This window comes from Megascapheus bottae, chromosome 8, assembly GCF_031878675.1.
Source record: "Megascapheus bottae isolate mThoBot1 chromosome 8, mThoBot2.hap1, whole genome shotgun sequence".
In the NCBI taxonomy this organism is placed as follows: Eukaryota; Metazoa; Chordata; class Mammalia; order Rodentia; family Geomyidae; genus Megascapheus; species Megascapheus bottae.
In genome coordinates, this window is record NC_143516.1 from 39380994 (window position 1) to 39399286 (window position 18293).

Genomic DNA, 18293 nt, shown 5'->3' on the forward strand with positions numbered 1-18293 from the left:
AATGAACACCAGGAAATGAAAACATGAGGTATTTTTTTGTTTCTCTTTTCTTTCTTATCTTGTTTGTTTGCCTTTAGGAGGGCAAAGGGGGAGGCACAGAAATGGAGGGATAAAGTGTGAACAAATGTAGCAGTGGTACTCACTAGACAGTAGGTTGAAAATAAACTATATAACTTATGTGTTATGAATATGGGAGGGAAAAACTGGAAGAGAATGAGGGAAGACATGACATTGTCCAAAAGGAAATGTAAACATTACTTGACTTATATAACTATAGCCTCACTCCACATTAATTTATAATAACAATTTATATAATAAATTTATAATATTAATTAAGTATAACAAAATTATTAAAAATACCAATTAAGGGCCTAGTGGTTGAGTGCTTACCTAGCATGCACAAAGACCAGGATTTGATTCCTTGGTACCATATATATAGAAAAAGCCAGAAGTGGTGCTGTGGCTCAAGTGGTAGAGTGTTAGCCTTGAGAAAGCCCAAGGGCAATGCTTAGGCCCTGAGTTCAAGCTCCAGGACTGGCAAAAAAATATAGATAGATAGATAGATAGATAGATAGATAGATAAAATTTGTAATAGCAATTATAACACTAATATATAATAACTCTATATAATGTATAGTAACTCTATATGATATATAATAACAATAAAGAGTAGCCTAAGGAAACATGATAACTTATGGGAATGGGAATTTCCTAGGTGGGATTTTGGAACAGATATTTAATTTTTTTAATATACGATTAATTTTAGTATTTTGAAATGCTAGTTTCAAAGTAGACTCCAAAGCAGTATTACATTTTCAGAACTGTTCCATTCCAATAGTCTTTCTTGCATCTTAAATGGATCTTTTGTCATGCGTGATTTTACAAGATTATGTACTAGTAATTGGTTTAATATTGTAGACCTTGCAAAAGTTGACACTTTTAATTATACAATTATTCAAACTCATTTGGACACAGGTAGTACCACGTATCTTTAATCCACTACTCAGGAGGCAGGAAGGTTGTGAGTTAAAGCTGGCAGAGAGCACTTGGGCACTGATGGCTCATGTCCCCAATCCTAACTACTCAAGAGGCTGAGATATGAGGATTACAGTTCAAAGACAGCCCAGGCACAAAGGTCCACAGAAGTCTGTGAGACTCTTATCTCCAATTAATCACCAGAAAACAGAATTGGTGCTATGGCTCTGTTTGGATCTCAAGAATCTCTGAAAGGCACTCATGGACCAACAGAGGTCTATGAACTATCCACTAGTGATATAAGTAACTATGATTGTGACTTCATGTATACTCTAAGTCAAGGCACACTGTCAAGGAAGGAAACCAGAAAGTTCATGCCATGGGCTATGGCTGAATAGCTTTGTTTTCCTTTACTCAATCTCCAAAAGGGAAGAAGACCATTTACTCTCTTCACAACTTTTTTCAAATCATATTCTATAATCTACTGTAATGCTCTCTAATCTACTCAGGTGGATGAGATCTGAGGATCTCAGTTTAAAACCTGGGCTGGAAAGTTTCTGAGACTCTTTTTTTTTCCAATTAACCATGGAAAAACCCCAAGTGAAGCTGTGGCTCAAGTGGTAAGTACTAGTCTTAAGTAAAAAAGCTCACAAACAGTGACAAAGCCCAGGAATGGTACTAAAAAGTTTTTTTTTTTAAGGAAATAGATTAAATATTTAATGCTTGAGGCCTTGACCTAAAGGCACAACCCATATACAGTCTTCAGGAAGACAGAGTGTCTGACTGAACTTCATGGAAGAATTATAACCATGTTAACAATTTGAGGCAGAGTGTCCAGGACATTTTCAGAAGTAATGTAGTGACAAAGAGCACAGAATCCAGCTGCCAAACTACCATTATCTCTGCTACCTACTAGCTCTGTGACCTTGGGACAGTAACATTTAATACTTTAGTGTTTCAATTTTTCCATCTATAAAATGGAGATAATAATAATGCCTACCTATTATAAGTATTGGATAAGCTAATTTGTGAAAGGTGCTGAGCTTGGTGCATAGCTCTGTTAGCTATTATTATCATGTAGGTGCTTTATCATGATTTTCCATTATCATGCTTTAGCCAGACTGACTGTCTGACTTATGTAGACATATCATTATTAGAAGTCAGCTTAGGTAGAGAATAAGCATATACAAAGCAGTGATGTCACAGGAATGGTTTTGCTGCAGGAAAGTAAAGGGGGCAATTGGGGCTGCTTCTCTGGACATGACAGTGTTGAATATCAGCTTGCAAAGATCATCTTGGCAATATCAAGAAGTTAGATGCAGATTTGTCTGGAACAGATCTTTATATCCCAGGGACAAGTATATAAAGAGCAGAATACCTATAGTCTTTTTTCATTTTACTTGTGGCATATGTCACTATCTTCTAGTTGAATCTTTTACTTTATTAATATGGCATGACTCAAGTGAGAGATGCTTGCCCATTAAGCATAAGGACCTGAGTTCAAACCCTAGCATCATCAAGACAAAAAAAGGCTGGAGACCAAACTCAAGTGATAGAATGTTTGTGTGAAGGGGCCAGGAGTGTTGCCTAGTGGTAGAGTTCTTAGCTGGTATGCATGTAGCCCTAGGTTCAATTCCTAGCTACCACATACTCAGAAAAAGCCCAAAGTGGCACTGTGGCTCAAGTGGCAGGGCACTAGGCTTAAGCAAAAGTGTCCAAGGACAGTGCCCAGGCCCTGAGTTCAAGCCCTAGGGATGGTAATTTAAAAAAAAATGTTTGTGTGATGACCTTGGGTTCAATCACCAGTACCACAAAAAATTAAAAGTAAAAAGGATATTAATGTATACATTATACATCTAGGTATACAGTAGACATTTATAAATATCTATTCAATATGTTTAAAAATCTACAAATAAATTATTTGCCCTAAGAAAGTGACCATGGCTCAAAAACTGTCAATGCATTCAGTCCTTACTGTAGGAATTTTTTATGCTGATGTCCTAACAGTAGCAGGGTGAAGACTGAGCCTCCCAGAAAACTAGATAGTCCAAAGCTGAAACTGTTGCAGTAACATTGGATGATTCTTTCTTTACTGGGCTTGGATTTGTTTCTTTTTCTTTACGTGTGTGCGTGTGAGTGTGTGTGTGTGTCTGTGTGTTTTACAACTAGATAGTGTGGCTTATAAGATCACTATAACTAATTAAGTTTTAGGCTGTGTCTGAAGTTGAATGATTTCAAGGAGCCTCTTCATACAAGTATTCAATATCTCAATTGCCACAATTGTAAGGACGCAAAGAAATGCAAAATCATCATTATAAGAAAATAGTGAGAAATGAATTGACCACTTAAAAAATGTAGCCTTTCTTTGCACATTCCTCATAGCTTAATACTAGGATCTAACCCTATCCTGAATGCCAGTGTCTTTTGTTGATCATTCAAAGCTTATCTGATGTAATGGAAAGAGCAAATCTGTTTTTGCAAAGTCACTGGCATATGAGGATCTGTCTAACTTAAGGAAGAAAAAAATCAACAGGGACAACAGCACCACACACACACACACAAAAAAAAACTAAAACAAGACAGTTGAAAAATTTTAAATTAAAAGGATATGAAGAAAATATATTTACATGTTTTAAATTATTTCCTGTGTAACTGAACCACCAAAACATGAAATACAGGATATAACAAGTAATCATCTAGAATTTAGTGCTTTCATCTGATGTATTCTACATCATGAACTTTTGTTTTATAATAATTGTACCCTAGTTGTATTCCATAGAACCTATCTGTATTAATTTATATCACTTTGCCACATACAGGAATAGTGAATCATAATACCACACACAATGGTAAATAAAAAAACTCATAATATCTTAAAATAATAGCTTATCATCTCAGAATTTTGTCAAGTTAGATCAAAAATAAAATCTCTGTATTCTAAGAGTTTAGTTCACAGTTGAATGAAACAGTTGTTATTATAAGCTATATTTTTGTCAAGTAAGATAAAAATGACTTATATAAGTATTTATGTAAGTTTATAACTATTATCTTAATTTTTTATCATTCAATCTCAGTCAACTTTCTTCTTATTCTCTCCATAATTCAGTAAAGGGACTAAGAAGATTTTAACTTTTTTTTTTAACTTTTTAAATGGTATTTTTTGTAAGTCTTCAAAGTAATGAACTGGTTGTTTAAATACAGGTAAAATATCAGTATCTGCTCCAAGAAAATCCCTTGCCCCCTGTTCTGGACCCATAAAATTCAACAGCCCTGTTCTTAACAGGTGCCTTCTGCAAAGGGAAGAGCTTTGGTTTTTGGACCATGAGAGTATTCTCAAGTGTATGTCTCTGGCAAAGGGAATAAACCTAAGTACAAACCTTAATAGAATTCTGTCTGGAGCTAGCAGGTAATTAGGAACTTAATGAGATCAGTCCAGTAGAAGTGTGAAGGGTCTACAGCAGCCTGAATGGGATCACTGATAGAAACAGGGATAACCTCACCCTGACAGAGAAGCCTCACTGATCCAAAATCCTACTCAGTCTGAAACTGGAAGTTACTAGCTTTTATTAAAAGTATTCACAAAATGGCTGGCAGGTATAAATAAAGCCTTCTCTTCTCCATTAATAGCAAAGCAATTCTTTCTACGTAAAAGTCAGGATAAATCAGAGATCAGTAATTATACTTAGTCAAAGAATAATGTCTAAAGTTATATCTAATTTTTTGTTTTCCTTAATATTTATAAGCAATAAGCATACTGAATATTCACTAAGTACTGAGAATTTTAGAATACTGAAAATGCAGAATGCATTTTTATAATGAATCTGCAGTGTTCTTCATTTATATAAATGTTTGCACACATATATATTTTATCTGTAAAATGTATTATGTGATAAAACAGATGTCAGAGTTTTAGAAATTCATTTCCTTTGACCCTAACATGAACAGGTCAGTTATTACAGCATTGCAGACAGGTAATGAACATGAAAATGATAATGATTCAACTCATGCTTCTTTGGATCCTGGTAATATTACTTTGTGTTCATTGTTTTCTCACATGCTGACCTTGTCTTGATTTTTTTTTAACCACTCATATATGAATTGTACATTATAGGTCTCAAACTCATTTTATTTTTACTTCCAGCAACAGTTGACAGTTCTCTCTGCATTTCTAATTTTACTTTTGAGTCATTCTAAGTACAAATTTTGTGCCAATACCTATAAAAAGCACATGGCAAATATAGATGAGTATTGCTCTTGATGAGACTTTTACATTGATCCTAACTCTGAATAATATTTAAAGCTGAAACAGGCAGAGAGGAGAACTTGAAGTATTTTAACATGTGAAAAGGCCAATGAGTCTGGACGTGCCTGGATACTTACTCTCTCACACAGCTCTTCAAATGTGCAGTCGGCAATGGTTCCACAGGCTTTATTCAGCCGCAGCTCTCTGCCTTGCACTTTTAGAATCCTTGGTCTAGTTACTATGGGAACATGAACAAAGACTCAATCTTGTCTGGATAATTACTATAAAATTCATCTCTTACAGATAGGAAATGCATAGCTTGATGAATAATAGCACATGATTCAACACATAAATTAGACAAAATGCTGATACAATGACTGCCACTTGAGCGTGGCATCAACCCATATACAGCAATGGAACTTATTAATTGGTCAGTGGAGATTGGGCATTGTGTTCTAAATGTATTCTCTTTCAAGAGAAATTAACTTACGTACAATCATTTTGTTTCTGAGCCAGCTCATCAAACAACTTATCCATGACAGCCTCCACATCAGCTTCACTTGTGCTACAGTGAAAAGAATAATAGAATATGAAATTAATAACACTTGAAGCCAACATCAAACAGCTGCCTGAGCCTGCTTAGCTTTTTGCCCATAAAAAAAGAGAACAGGATGTTATGCTCTAAATACAAACATTAGATTTAGAATACACTTAAAAGCAGAGAATATTAACTCTCAGGTAGATGATTCTGCCTTATTTGCATACACTGAAAGACTTCTGTGCTTCTAGCTGTTTCCAGTAATGAGACGATACAGGCAGAGTAAATCCATTAATACTATGTGTACACAATGAGAAGAAAGCTCCTGGCTCTCTCTTGCATGCAAAACAAGAGCAAATAGACAAGGCAGTCAAGCATCCAGCAAAGTATCCTTTGAAATCTCTACTGAGAGAGTACACGTGAAATTACATAATGAAGCTGCTTTTTAAAAAAGAAAAACCAAGTCAAGCTACTGACTGAGAGGATCAAGCATCCAGAATTAAATTGCTAGCTTTGAAATACCAACTTGATCTGTACATCACTAACTTTATCAGACTAAGGACTTACAGAAGGATAAATTTCTATAAGTAAAAGAGTGAATTATACATCTCACACTTTCTCTCAAAAGTGACCTTTTGGAAATTCCAGAAAACTCTCTCGGTGGTATATATTATCATAGCTACTACAAAGTTCCCATAATCTTTTGTATTCTAATTACAAATCACCATATGGTTGAGGGAACCCACATATAGAAATGTGATAATGCTATGGCCTTTTTTCTTCTCACTTTTCTTCAAGTGGTTGATAAATTAGCAGTCAATAAAATAAAATAACTTGTAGAAAAAGAAACACTGCTTTAAAAAAAAACTTCAAGTGAAAATGTAAGTTTACTCCAATTCGTCATTAAAAAAAATTATACAGGATGACCTGCCAATATGCTTAATTTTCACACACAAATCACTCTTTGCTAGTTGGGAAAGTAATTTAACTACAATCTAAACATCCACTTTAATAAAGTCTTACTGAAGATTAACTCAATTTATTATATTTTTAAGCTTAAACTAAATAAAGCCATTCTCCCTTGAAGAAATTATCAAGTGGCAGACTTCTAACATAAAACCATCTAATTCTTCAACTGTTCTATAGCAAATGACTTTTAAATGTAGCAAAGTACAAAGTCATTATAAAAGGCATGCAACTGTCACAGTCCAAATCATAGTCACTCTACCATTTTCCTGTAGCGGAAATGTTATTTCCTTTGAGAAAGCCTGTATAAAATCTGAAAAACCTAATGACTCAGGAGGCTGAGATCTGAGGATCAAGGTTCAAAGCCAGACAGGGCACAAAAAGAACCTGAGGCTCTTATCTCCAATTAACCTCCAGAAAAACAAGAAGGGAGGCTTGGCTCAAGGGTAGGGCAGCAGCCTTGAGCTGAAGAGCTCAGGGACAATACCCAGGCCCAGGGGTAGGGCAGTAGCCTTGAACTGAAGAGCTCAAGGACAGCACACAGGCAAAGTTACAAGTCCCATGAACCACCAAAAAAAAAAAAAATTGAAAAAAGCCCTATTAAAAGATCTAAATGACATTACAGAAAGTGATTATATAGAGAGACAATGTAAATGATGTCTATGTCCACAAAACTACAGATGTGTTTATATACCATTCTGGAGACTTCATTTGGAACCATTTTCACCTTGCAATGACAGTGTGCATAAGCACAATCACTGGACAAATGATCTATCATTTAAAATACATAGAAAGGGGAGAGCGGGAGTGAGGTGCAGCAGTTGTCTACCAGGTGCAAAGCTCTGGGTTTCATCCATAGCATATCGTGCACACATACAGCAACACTAGCCACACAATGTATCTACTTGCTTTTAGAAGATCCATCTCTCAGCAGTGTGCCATGGCTTATGCCTGTAATCCTACTTACTCCAGAGGCTGAGATCTGAGGATCTGGTTCAAGGCCAGCCTGTGAGACTCTTATCTAAAATTAAGCACTAGAAAAGGGGAAGTGGGCTGTGGCTTAAGGGGTAGGGCAGTAGCCTTGAGCTGAAGAACTGCAGGGATAGTGCCCAGGCCCAGAGTTAAAGCCCCATGACCCACCAAAAAAAAAAACACAAGAAAGAAAGTCAATCTCTCCTTAAGCTAGGCTTGTTAACTGACATAAAGGAAGCTGAATCCTGAAAAATAACTCACACAGATAATATTTACGAAAAACATTTGGTAAATAAGCTGCAAATTTCTTTTTAATCTTAGTGCTCTGCTTCCTTTTTTAAAAATTGCCTTGCCATTTCATTTTGATGCACATTATTTTATATATGATCATATCACATAGCTATTGAGTGTTTGTGATCCTCGCCAGAGAACATTCTCTTTCAGTCTCACTCTGTGTGAATACATAGAGACCTGCACAATTTATCATGTTCCAGTATATTTTTTTCCATTGGCTATCCAGAGTGTTTTCTTGTGGATTTATAGGCACATTCTAGTTATGACAAATGAGGAAAAGCATCAGCCTATGTTTTCTTGGTCTAGTTTATTGTACTTAATATATTTTTTTCAAAGTCTTTCCGTTTCCTTACAAATGGTAAGATATCATTCTCCCTAATGGATGAGTAGAATTCCATTGCGTATATAATACCTTATTTTCTTGATCCATTTGTCCACTGAGGGACATCTGAATTGATTCCCTATTTTGGCTATGAGAAACAATGCTGCAATGAACATGGCTGTACCTTGATACCCCTTCTCATTTTTTTGTCCCCCTTTCCCTTCCCTCACCCCCTCCCACTCTTCTTATTTTTATTTATTCATTTATTTTGCTGGTCCTTAGGGCTTGAACTCAAGAACTAGGCACTATTGCTGGACCTCTTTATGCTCACAGCTAGCACTCTACCACCTGAGCCACAGCAGCACTTCCAGTTTTTTGTTTGTTTTGTTGTGCCAAGATTGTTCCATGTTCTGGGAATGACCCTCTCCCCCCCTTGTTTAGGGCCCATGTACTTGAACCCCAGGTGGTAACAGCTTGGTGCTCAGTGGTTAGACACCTGAGCTCTGATTCGACCAGTGGTTTGAGTTAAATAGCCAATCAGGTAATTGTACTTTTCCTATAAAAGCAGTGTAAAGTTCTTGCTCAGGGCCTTTTCAGCGTTGCCGGCTGCTGGTACGCGGAGGCCCGAGTCTAGATTAGTAAATAAAACGACCCCTGCTTTTTAGCTTTGACTGTGGCCTCTGGTGGTCTTTTCGGGGTTCTAGGAATTCAGGTACAACTGTTCGTTTGTTTGTTTTTGAGTAGTTTATTGGAGACAGGAGTCTCCCAGGGACTTTTCTGCCCAGGATGACTTTGAATCATAATCCTCAGATCTCAGCTTCCTGAGTAGCCAGGAATATAGGTGTGAGCAACCAGTGCCCAGCAGTGCTCTTTTTAACACAGAGTTCAACAAACTATATTTAGAGCATATCTTCTCAGTCAGTCATCTGTGAAACTACTATACATGATATCATATATAGTAATGATACGTGAGATGGAAGTTACAATTTTCCCAGTTTCTTCTTAACATTTAATGCTTAATTTAGCTTTTTGTTTGATGTCTTTAAAACAGGATCTCTCTATATAAATACCCATGCCTATACAACCACAGCTTTGAGGATGGCCTTGAACTTATTATGTAGCCCAAGCTGGGGCTCAAATCCATGACACTCCTGCCTCAACTACCACAATGTGGTACAAATTTATATCTTACCTATAATACTGTCTTATAATAATTTTATTATATGATCACAAATCTGGAACTTATTAATACAAAATTTTTAAAATTCCAGGGGCCAAGTGTGTGGCTTGGTGGTAGAGTGCTTGCCTTGCATGCATGAAGATCTGGGTTCAATTCCTTAGTATCACATACACAGAAAAGGCTGGAAGTCGTGTTGTGGCTCAAGTGGTACAGCACTAGCCTTGAGAAAGCCCAACAACAGTGCTCAGGCCCTGAGTTCATGCCAGAACTGGCAAAAAAAAAAAAATCCAACAGATTGAAAGGTTAAAACTCCAACAGAAAAAATTGGATTTGCTTAGAGTACACTATACATATCTATGAAATTGTTACAGTAAAGCTCCCTCATATTATAAATATAGTTAATTTTAAAATAAAATATTTTTAAAAAGAAAAATTGCCAAAGGACTAGACCAGATGAATTGCATGAAAAGGCAGTTTCAAAGGGCAAGAATCATATGTGAAAATTGTTCATTATTCATGCAAAGTAAAATCATGAGATGCCATTCTTCTGTCCTATCTGGCAGAAACAAGGAAAAAAGTCACCTTGAATAAACATAAGAATAGAAAAGACATTCATCATAATACTGGTATAAGACTTCAGGATGAGATGGTTAAAATCAATTGTCAGCTTAATTGGATTGAGAAAAGCCTTGGAGGTTGGTGAAGCACACCTCTGGGTATGTCTGCAAGAATATTCCCAGAGAGGACTGGAAGAATTAATATCATGAAAATGGCAATCCTGCCAAGGGCTAACTACAACATCAATGCCATATCCATCAATATCCCAATGTAATGAAAGAGAGGAGCAATCCAAAAATTCATATGGAATAATAAAAGACCACAAATAGCAAAAACAATCCTTAGTAGAAAGAACAGCACTGGAGGAATATCAATACCAAACTTCAGACACTATTACAGAGCTATAGTAATCAAAACAGCTTGGTACTGGCACAAGAATAGGCTGAGGACCAATGGAATAGAGCTGAAAACCCAGAAACCAACCCACAGACCTTAGCTACCTAATCTTCAATAAGAGTGCCAAAAAAAATAAAATAACATGGATGAAAGACAGCCTCTTTAACAAATGGTACTGGCAGAATTGGCACTCTGTATCAGAATTAATTCCAAATGGATCAAAGACCTTGAGGTAAAAGCAAATACCCTCCAAACTTTACAGGAAGGAATAGGAGAGATACTAGAACTCATTGGCACAGGTCAAAACTTTCTTAAGGAAAGTCCAGAAACACAACCAATTAAAGAAAGTTTGGACAAATGGGACTGCATTAAACTGCAGATCTTCTTTGTGGCAAAGGACATAGCTAGCAAGGTAAACAGAAAGCCCACAGAGTGAGAGAAAATCTTCACTAGCCATACAATAGGCCTCATATAAAATATACCTACACCTCAAAAAATTGAATCTCTCGAAAACAAATCCTCAAAGAAACAACCATCCCAAAGATGCCATCCGAAAGAACAACACTGCTCTATTTGTAAGGAAATGGAAAGACTTGGAAAAAATCATATTAAGTGAAATAAGCCAGACTCAAAGGAACATAGGCTCCATGGTTTCCCTCATTTGTAGTAATTAGTACAAACCTAGGACTCTCCTAGCAGAGGACTACAATAGTTTAAACCCTAGATACATAAGGCTATATAGGATGAGGCTAAATTAACTGAGCTCCAGGACATGGAAACAAGAGCTTAATTATGAGTGACTATTGTTCTTAATGTACTATGTTTTTTTTATCTTCTCTTTTGTTGCCCTTTAGTTAATCTCATATTGTTACAGTATCTGACTTTGTTACCTGGTATATTGTATATATGTTTATTTGTTTATTTGAAATAGGAAAGGGAAGAGGGGGATAAAAAGATGAGGGGAGGGGTGAGGGAAGGGAAAAGGGAATAAAAACATGAGAAGGGGTATCAAAGTTCAAGAAATAATATACCCATTACCTGACAAATGTAACTGTAACCCCTCTATACATCATCCCAACAATAAAACACAATTAAAAAATAAATATTCCCAGAGACAAATTATGAATGTTTTGACTTTCATGAATGATTTAATCCATTGATATATCCAAAATCTGAATAAATGATTAGGAAGTGATGGGACTGAGAACAGTGGAGGCTAGTTGAAGGAAGTAGGGCAGAGGTATCATATCAATGGGGTCTGTATCTTTCCCTGTCCTCTTCCTGTAATCAGCACTATTCTGCTTCCTGTCCAGAGTAATATAAGGTGTTTTACCATATGTTTCCACCATAAACAAAATAAATATTTCAGCTGGCCAGCCGTGGTGACTCATGTCTATAATCCTAGCTACTCAGGAGGCTGAGATCTGAGGATCAAAGTTCAAAGCCAGCCCAGGCACAAAAGGACCTGAGACTCTTATCTCCAATTAACCTTTATAAAATGGGATATGGGGCTTGGCTCAAGGGTAGGGTGGTAGCCTTGAACTGAAGAGCTCAGGGACAGCATGCCCAGGCTGAGTTCAAGACCCATGACCCACATAAAAAAATACACCATGATAAAGATTATACAAAATTACAAATTTTGATTCAAATTAATCAAATTACAAACATAACTGAAAAATATTCTCTCCCAAGGGGTAAAATTTGAAGTAGAGACATATGATAGGGCCTTGGCACAAGCAAATAAGTAGGAAAGGCCACAGCATGAAGATGACACTATAGTTAATATATTTTTGTGTTGAAAAAAAAAGAAGCTAGCAGGGCATGGTGGCTCACTCCTGTAATCCTAGCAACTCAGGAGGCTGAGATCTGAGGATCTCTGTTCAAAGCCAGTCCTGGCACCAAAGAACTTGAGATTCTTATCTCCAATTAACTACTAGAAAATGAGAAGTGGGGCTGTGGCTCAAGGGTAGGTTGGTGGCCTTGAGCTGAAGAGCTGAAACCCAGAGTTCAAGCCCCATGACCAACTATCCCCTCCAAAAGAAAGCTATAATTGGAGTTCTCCCTAAAGCTATAAAAATAATGATGTCCTATAGTATAGAATCAAATGCCCTGTTGAATCCACAGAGGTAGGCTGTCTCGGGTAGCATCAAAATGATCAAGAGCTAGGTGCTGGTGATTCACGCCTATATAAATCCTAGCTACTCAGGAGGCTGAGATCTGAGGATCATAGTTGAAATCTAGTCCAACACAAAAGTCTTTAAGTCTTTAAGTACCTCCAAGTAACTACCAGAAAACAGGAAATGATGCTATAGCACAAAGTGGTAGAGCACTAACCATAGGCTGAAGAGTTCAGGGATAGCATGCAGGCCCAGAGTTCAAGCCCCAGACCAATCCTCCACCAAAAAAAAGATCAAGAAAGCATTCATGAACTAAGCTCAGATGCTATGAATGGTACTCTCTTTCATAGGGGAGACAGAAAATGAGTAGGGATAAAGAATATAACTTGGGGTGGGGGAGCATAGCCTAGTGGCAGAGTGCTCGACAAGCATACCTGAAGCCCAAGGTTCGATTCCTCAGTATCACATATTCAGAAAAAGCCAGAATTGGCACTGTGCCTCAAGTGGCAGAGCACTAGCCTTGAGCAAAAAGTGTTCAAGGATAGTGCCCAGGCCCTGAGTTCATGCCCCAGGACTGGTTTAAAAGAGAGAGAGAGAGAGAGAGAGAGAGAGAGAGAGAGAGAGAGAGAGAGAGAGAGAGAGAGAGAGAGAGAGAGAGACAGAGAGACAGAGACAGAGAGACAGAGAGAGAGAGAGACAGAGAGAGAGAGACAGAGACAGAGAGAGACAGAGACAGAGAGACAGAGAGAGACAGAGAGAGAGACACAGAGAGACACAGAGAGAGAGACAGAGACAGAGAGAGACACACAGAGAGAGAAATATAAGTTGCCGGGCACAGTGGCTCATGCCTGTACTCATAGCTACTCAGGAAGCTAAGATCTGAGGATCACAGTTCAAAGCCAGTCCTGGCACTAAAGACCTAAAGATCATGAGACTCTTATCTCCAATTAATTACTAGAAAAGGGGAAGTGGGGCTGGACTCAACAGGTAGGGCCTTGAGCAGAAGAGCTCAGGGACAAAGCCCAGGTCCAGAGTTCAAACCCCAGGACAAAAAAAAAGATACATAAGCAGGAAGACTCTCTCTCTCTCTCTCTCTCTCTCTCTCTCTCTCTCTCTCTATATATATATATATATATATATATATGTATATATATATATTTTTTTCCCTTCTCTAGAATTGCTTATCAATCAAATGTTCATATATAGTAGCCTGGTTCAAGTAAGATTCAAAGAAGAAAATCTCTTCACAGAGAGTTGACCAAAACCAAAGAATTCAAGTCATTTCAGATGCAAAAGTAAAGTCATTCTTTCAAAAGATTTTATTCTCTCTTTCTTTAAGGATAAGTTACCTAGGGTTGAGCAGAGACTTCTCTTGTTCTACAATTCCCTGGTGAAACCCACCCATTTCACTGCTTCTATCACCTTTTGTTAAGCTGTGTCTGCAGTGGAGGAGAAGGCTTCAATTTCTCTGTTGAGCAACACCACTGTGTCTTTAAGTCAGAAAAGCCCTGGAATCAACCACTCTTTAGTTGCCAGGAAATTTGGCATCAATTCCTATAGGAATCCTGTGAGTACAGTACCATGGACTGAAAGCCTGATTGCTTTCAAAGTATGAGAACAATAGTTTATTTTTCCATATTTTAAATCAGTAAAGAAAGATGAATAAGTCAGTTATTCCAACTTGGAGAACAATTTCCCGGCTGAAATCAAGTATTCAATATTAAACTGACATTCAAAGAAATAGAATATGTTAAAAAAAAAAAAGACCTTATTATTGCTGGATCATTTGAAATTCTCAACAAAAATTCCAAAACACTCGGAGGTTTCTAGAAGAGGGTCACACATGAATTTAAATGGAAATTAATTTCTTCAAGAACCTCCCACTTCATTAGGACTGACTCAAGGGAACAGAATGCTACCCACACTTTGCTCCTTTATCCCCTTTCAAAAATCAACAGCTTGTTAAGGTATCAACAAGTAGAATAGGGTTGGCTTTCCTTAGGCCCTCTCTCTCTATGTTCTCTATTCTAGAGAGCCAAAGTTGATTTGACAGAGAAATTTCCCCTTCCTCTTAGAGTTCTTTGCCAAACTTCCCTGGCAGAGAGCCTTTTTACTCTACTGATTCCTTGTGCTGCATTCATGCTGTATGGCTCTTTGTCCTCACACTAAACATAATCTGGAGTTGGAAGCAGGTCTAAAATTAAGTTGGTTTATACTTGCCTTAATATAAAACAGACTTGGTTGCATTTCAAATTCTTTAGGTTTGTTTTATATAACGGAATCAGTTGTTAGAATGGATTTCTTCCTAGTATTTATCTTCTCAGTCACTCAAAGGCTTAATTGACTGTTCAAAGATCCATTTCAGTCACTAAATTTCCCACCCTTCTCAATCACCTAGAGAATAATTTACCTGGTTCCATTAATCTTGACCTGTATATAATACAGAAAGTTGGATCTAGCACCTTTAACTCTCAAATTCCACCCCCTCTCTCAACCACAACTCCCTGTATTTTCCCTAAAATAAGTAAGTGGAGTAACATATGGAATTGCTGCATAGTGGATCTAGAAGTATTTCTTTTCAATAAAATTTTAGTAAGATTATAATGGCCAAATATTTTGAACAGCAATAAAGATAAAGTGAACTTAAAAGAGTGGGAAAGAGAAACCAGAGACTTTCAATAGCTTACAGAGGTACATAGTAAGTAACTGAAGACTCAGAACTTTTGCCAGATCAGCTTTTCTTTTGCTAGAGATTGAACTTCAGTTTATAACCATGATCTATTTGAAGATGAAATAACAAGGAGATAAAAATTCTAAGGACATCCAAAAACTTTCTTCTGTACTTTTACCAGTATATATTTTTATAAGAGGTTTATATTCTACTCTTATATATAGTACATATACATGATACTACACTTTACTATATAAGTAAGGTCACATAATTAGATATTTTATCAGTATTATCAGTGTTTTTTAGCTGGAAAAGATGGGCCAGTTCTATTGTGAGACAGCAGCTTGTGTAGTCTGTTAAGACAACAAAAACCATGATATGTGATTGTCAAACTTCATTGAAAATAAGAGATACACTGAACAGATTGATAAACCTGAAGTTTGTACAAGATGAACTGTTTTTCCTGTTATAACATTTTCTAGGTAGTGTTTCAAATAGTTTCAAACTCCTGAAATTAATTTTTAATTCTCTAGTCCTTGAGTTAATGAAAGATTAATTAATAAATACTTAAGTATGCATCCAAATTATGTTAAATAGAACAATTTTGTGATTTTAACAGACATAAGAATTTAAAACAGCCTACCTGATTATCTCCTACAGGCTATAAAGCAAAAAGTTATTTAGAACATACAGCTATAAGTTTGCAATACATATTCATACAGTATCAACAACAAAGTGAGAAATGAAAAAGAAGTTGCTACTAACCCTAAAGAAATAAAAACACGGCCGGGAGTTTGGCCTAGTGGTTAAAGTGCTTGCCTAGCATGCATGAAGACCCGGGTTCAATTCCTCGGTACCACATATAGAAAAAAGCCGGAAGTGGTGCTGAGGCTCAAGTGGTAGAGCTCTAGCCTTGAGAAAGTCCAAGGACAGTGCTCAGGCCCTGAGCTCAAGCCCAGGACTGGCAAAAAAATAAAATAAAATAAAATAAAAACAGAAGGGAAATGGAGACAAAAACATGAGAAGAGGTATCAATGTTTGTGAAGTAATGCACCTTCTATCTGGCAAATATAATGCAACCCTTCTATTAATTACAATTAAAAAATTAAAAATAAAAACAGCTAAAAAGACACACATACATACACACACACAGCCACAAAATCCAAAGTCAGAAACACTTCTAGTTTTAGATAAGAAGTACTCAACTTCTACTGTGAACATCTGATACCAAAACAAATTCAATAACCTATAAATCCTTAAAAAGATAAACTACTAAAAGTAACAAGAAAATAAAACATAAATAGAAAAGAAAATTTCCAAACTCATCCTGTAAGTCAGTATTATCCTAAGAGTAAAACCAAATACAGATATCTCTAGAGAACAAAATTAATGATTACTGTTTCCTAATTAATTTAAACACTGAAATTAAAAAAATATTAGCAAGTCAAACTGAGCAATATATAAAAAGGACTAGCCATCTTTTAATAACTATTATAGTTTGGACCTTAAGTGTTTTCCACAGGTTCATGTGTTAAAGGTTTAGTCTCCAGCTCAGGGGACTATTGGGAAGTGGTAGAACCTTTAGGATGGGAGTAGGGAGCATCCAATCCTCGGGCATTACAAGGCCTCAGATATCATTTGGTTCAGCCCTGTCAAGGCAACAGCAGGTAAGACTTGAAATTCAATAAGTATAGAAGACTTCAAATTCAGTAAATCTACCTTTCTTCATAGCAATGTAAGTTTATATTAGGTGAATCACAATTATAATGTAATTTTTAAGGGAAAAGCAAGGAACATCTATCACAGGATAAACTGGACAGAACAGAACAGAAATTTATGCTTCTTGTGGATTTCTTGTGTCCTAACTGCCTATATTACAGTGCTAGGCTGTACAATGTTGTTAACACAGTGGCAAAACTACAGCAACCTAGAAATGACGAGACAAGTTGTGATGAGATGATTCCTTGGGATGTTGGTAACTTTTCATTCAGTGACTGGTGTTGTGAACTTCTCTGACCTTATAGATAACTCTAGTACAACCTATATCCGCACATTAATGATCAACAATCTTTGAGAAAACTGAGTCTAAGATGAAGATAAGGGAAATTGCAATACACAGTAAAGACTTCAAGAAATGATTTTATATGAACATAGGATATTTCCAAATCCAAGATTCACAATTACAAAAGTAGTCAAAGCAAAATAATTGTGTCATTAGTCATACACACACACACACACATATTAAATCTTTAGTATGTAATATACTACAAATGATGACTACAAAATAAACAAAAGTTAATGAAGATTGTTGATCTTTCCAAGAGAAATGGACACATGATTACTTTTTTGATGAAGTCAAAGCCAAAGCAGTGTGTTTAAGTTTGAGGGGAGTGCTAGCAATAACTTTTTTTAAAAAATAGCCAAGCTGAAGCTTCATTACAGCTCAAAACATGCTAACTTCAAATGTTGCCTTGATAAAAATCAATGCTCTTCAGGGGAGTTTGGAATTATAACTGCATTCACTAGGCCTCTTTGTGACAGACAAGGTGGTGAGTGAGCTAACTGCAAAGTTGAAGCCTCACATAGAGGAAGAGTGTGAAAGAGTACGTAGTCGCTGTGTGGGATGGTTATCACCAAGCAATGTAAAGTTTTTCTAGATATAAGTTTGTTTTAAAGAATGCTCTCAGATTGGATTACTACCTTTAACACAAGATTTTTTAAAAAAAACACTGAAAGATTGTGTAGGAGATTTTCAACTTTGCTCTCTGGCTTATGATGAACATATATAACATATAGTACCTAACTAGCTGTTTTAGTTCATGGAATAACTGTGCACTTTAACACGGGAGAGGAACTGCTGTCACTGGGAGCCATGCATGGCATTATAAGAGGTGAGGATCATTGGAGAGAATTGCTTTATCGATGAGAAATCCTTAGCTAATATTGTAGATGTCAAGTGGTCTTACTACAGCTACGGTTGGCTCTGCATTTGTTAAGAAAAACTGAATGATCTCGGTTTTGAGTCAAGTGATTTAATTATATGCCACTGGATGATACAACA

The 18293-nt window shown here is 36.6% G+C and overlaps 1 protein-coding gene across 7 annotated transcripts in view; it reads right to left on the reverse strand.

The window, feature by feature from the left end:
* The window catches only part of Afg1l (AFG1 like ATPase), a 153781-nt gene that overhangs the window by 34288 nt on the left and 101200 nt on the right, over positions 1-18293 (reverse strand). For all 7 annotated transcript variants that reach the window (XR_016536480.1, XM_090338340.1, XM_090338341.1 and 4 more), the window contains 2 exons: positions 5713-5783; positions 5356-5456 (listed from right to left, as the gene is read on the reverse strand). Coding sequence is in view for 6 of the 7 variants with exons in the window: in XM_090338340.1 (XP_090194466.1) it covers positions 5356-5456; positions 5713-5783 (172 nt within the window). In the remaining variant the exon portion in view is untranslated. The remainder of the gene's footprint in view (positions 1-5355; positions 5457-5712; positions 5784-18293) is intronic.